Genomic DNA, 932 nt, shown 5'->3' on the forward strand with positions numbered 1-932 from the left:
CAAAGGTGCAAAGTTTCTGGTGAAGGGTCGGTTTCGAGGCACTGATTGGTGGAATCGACGTGGCTTAGCCCCGCTTTCCAATGCTCGTTTGAGCGCGAAAAAAAAAAACGGTTCAACACAAACATTTTGGCGGAAGGGGTGCTCTTCACGAAGTCACCATTTCACCTTTTCAAGTATCTTTAGCTTCAGACTCTCGCCATTTTTGCATGGATTGCCACCATTACCATCGTTTCCCAGCGAAAGGCACAGCCACTGAAACTAGCAGTGGCAAGGTGTCATGGTCTGCACAATGCCAGGGGCGATGCCCTGCCAGGTGTTATTTATCAGTGCCTCAGGCCCCTCTAAAAACAACAAGAACACCATCAGCGCCGCCATGCGTTGTTGTGCGGTCTCGGGCAGGCCTCGGAAAATACAGTAAAATACGGAACTGGAGGAAATGAACAGCAGTAGTAATAACTGCAATAGCAAAAAACAACAATAATAAATGACTGGGACAATATTAGTATATTGCAGTCGTGGCTGTGTGTTCTAGCACCATCTACTCACCTTGCTCGATGAGCGACGCAGCGTTCCACATCTCCCGGTTAACGCGCAAAAAGGCGATCGTCTCAAAGTTCGCGGGCAGCATACAGCTGCGGTGCGGGGTCATGATAAGCTTGCACGACGAAAACAGCCCCTCGACCGTATTCGACGTGGGCGGCACCAGCTTCGCCAGCGCCCTGTAGCGGACGTTGCTGCGCGCTGACACACGTTGCTTCTTGCCGTCGCGCAAGATGGCGACAGCGTAGTCGCACCGCGGCTTCTTCTTCTGCTTGGCGGCCGCTTGGCCACCGTTAACCCCTTCTCCTTTGTCCTCGCAGTCGCTGGCCGCCTGGAAGCACTTGACAGCGCGCGCCTCTGCGGTCGACAGGGTGTCACCGTTGCCGATCTTG

At 53.6% G+C, this 932-nt stretch overlaps 1 protein-coding gene across 1 annotated transcript; it reads right to left on the reverse strand.

Annotated features, from left to right (window-relative positions):
• Positions 1 to 538: 538 nt before the first annotated feature.
• PPTG_19606 (hypothetical protein) lies at positions 539 to 895 on the reverse strand (the record flags this gene model as incomplete). The annotated part of the gene is made up of 1 exon (XM_008918156.1): positions 539 to 895. A coding segment is annotated over one exon (357 nt), but the record flags the coding sequence as incomplete, so codon positions are not given.
• Between the last annotated feature and the right edge of the window lie 37 nt (positions 896 to 932).

This window comes from Phytophthora parasitica (assembly GCF_000247585.1).
Source record: "Phytophthora parasitica INRA-310 unplaced genomic scaffold supercont2.148, whole genome shotgun sequence".
NCBI lineage: Eukaryota > Oomycota > Peronosporomycetes > Peronosporales > Peronosporaceae > Phytophthora > Phytophthora nicotianae.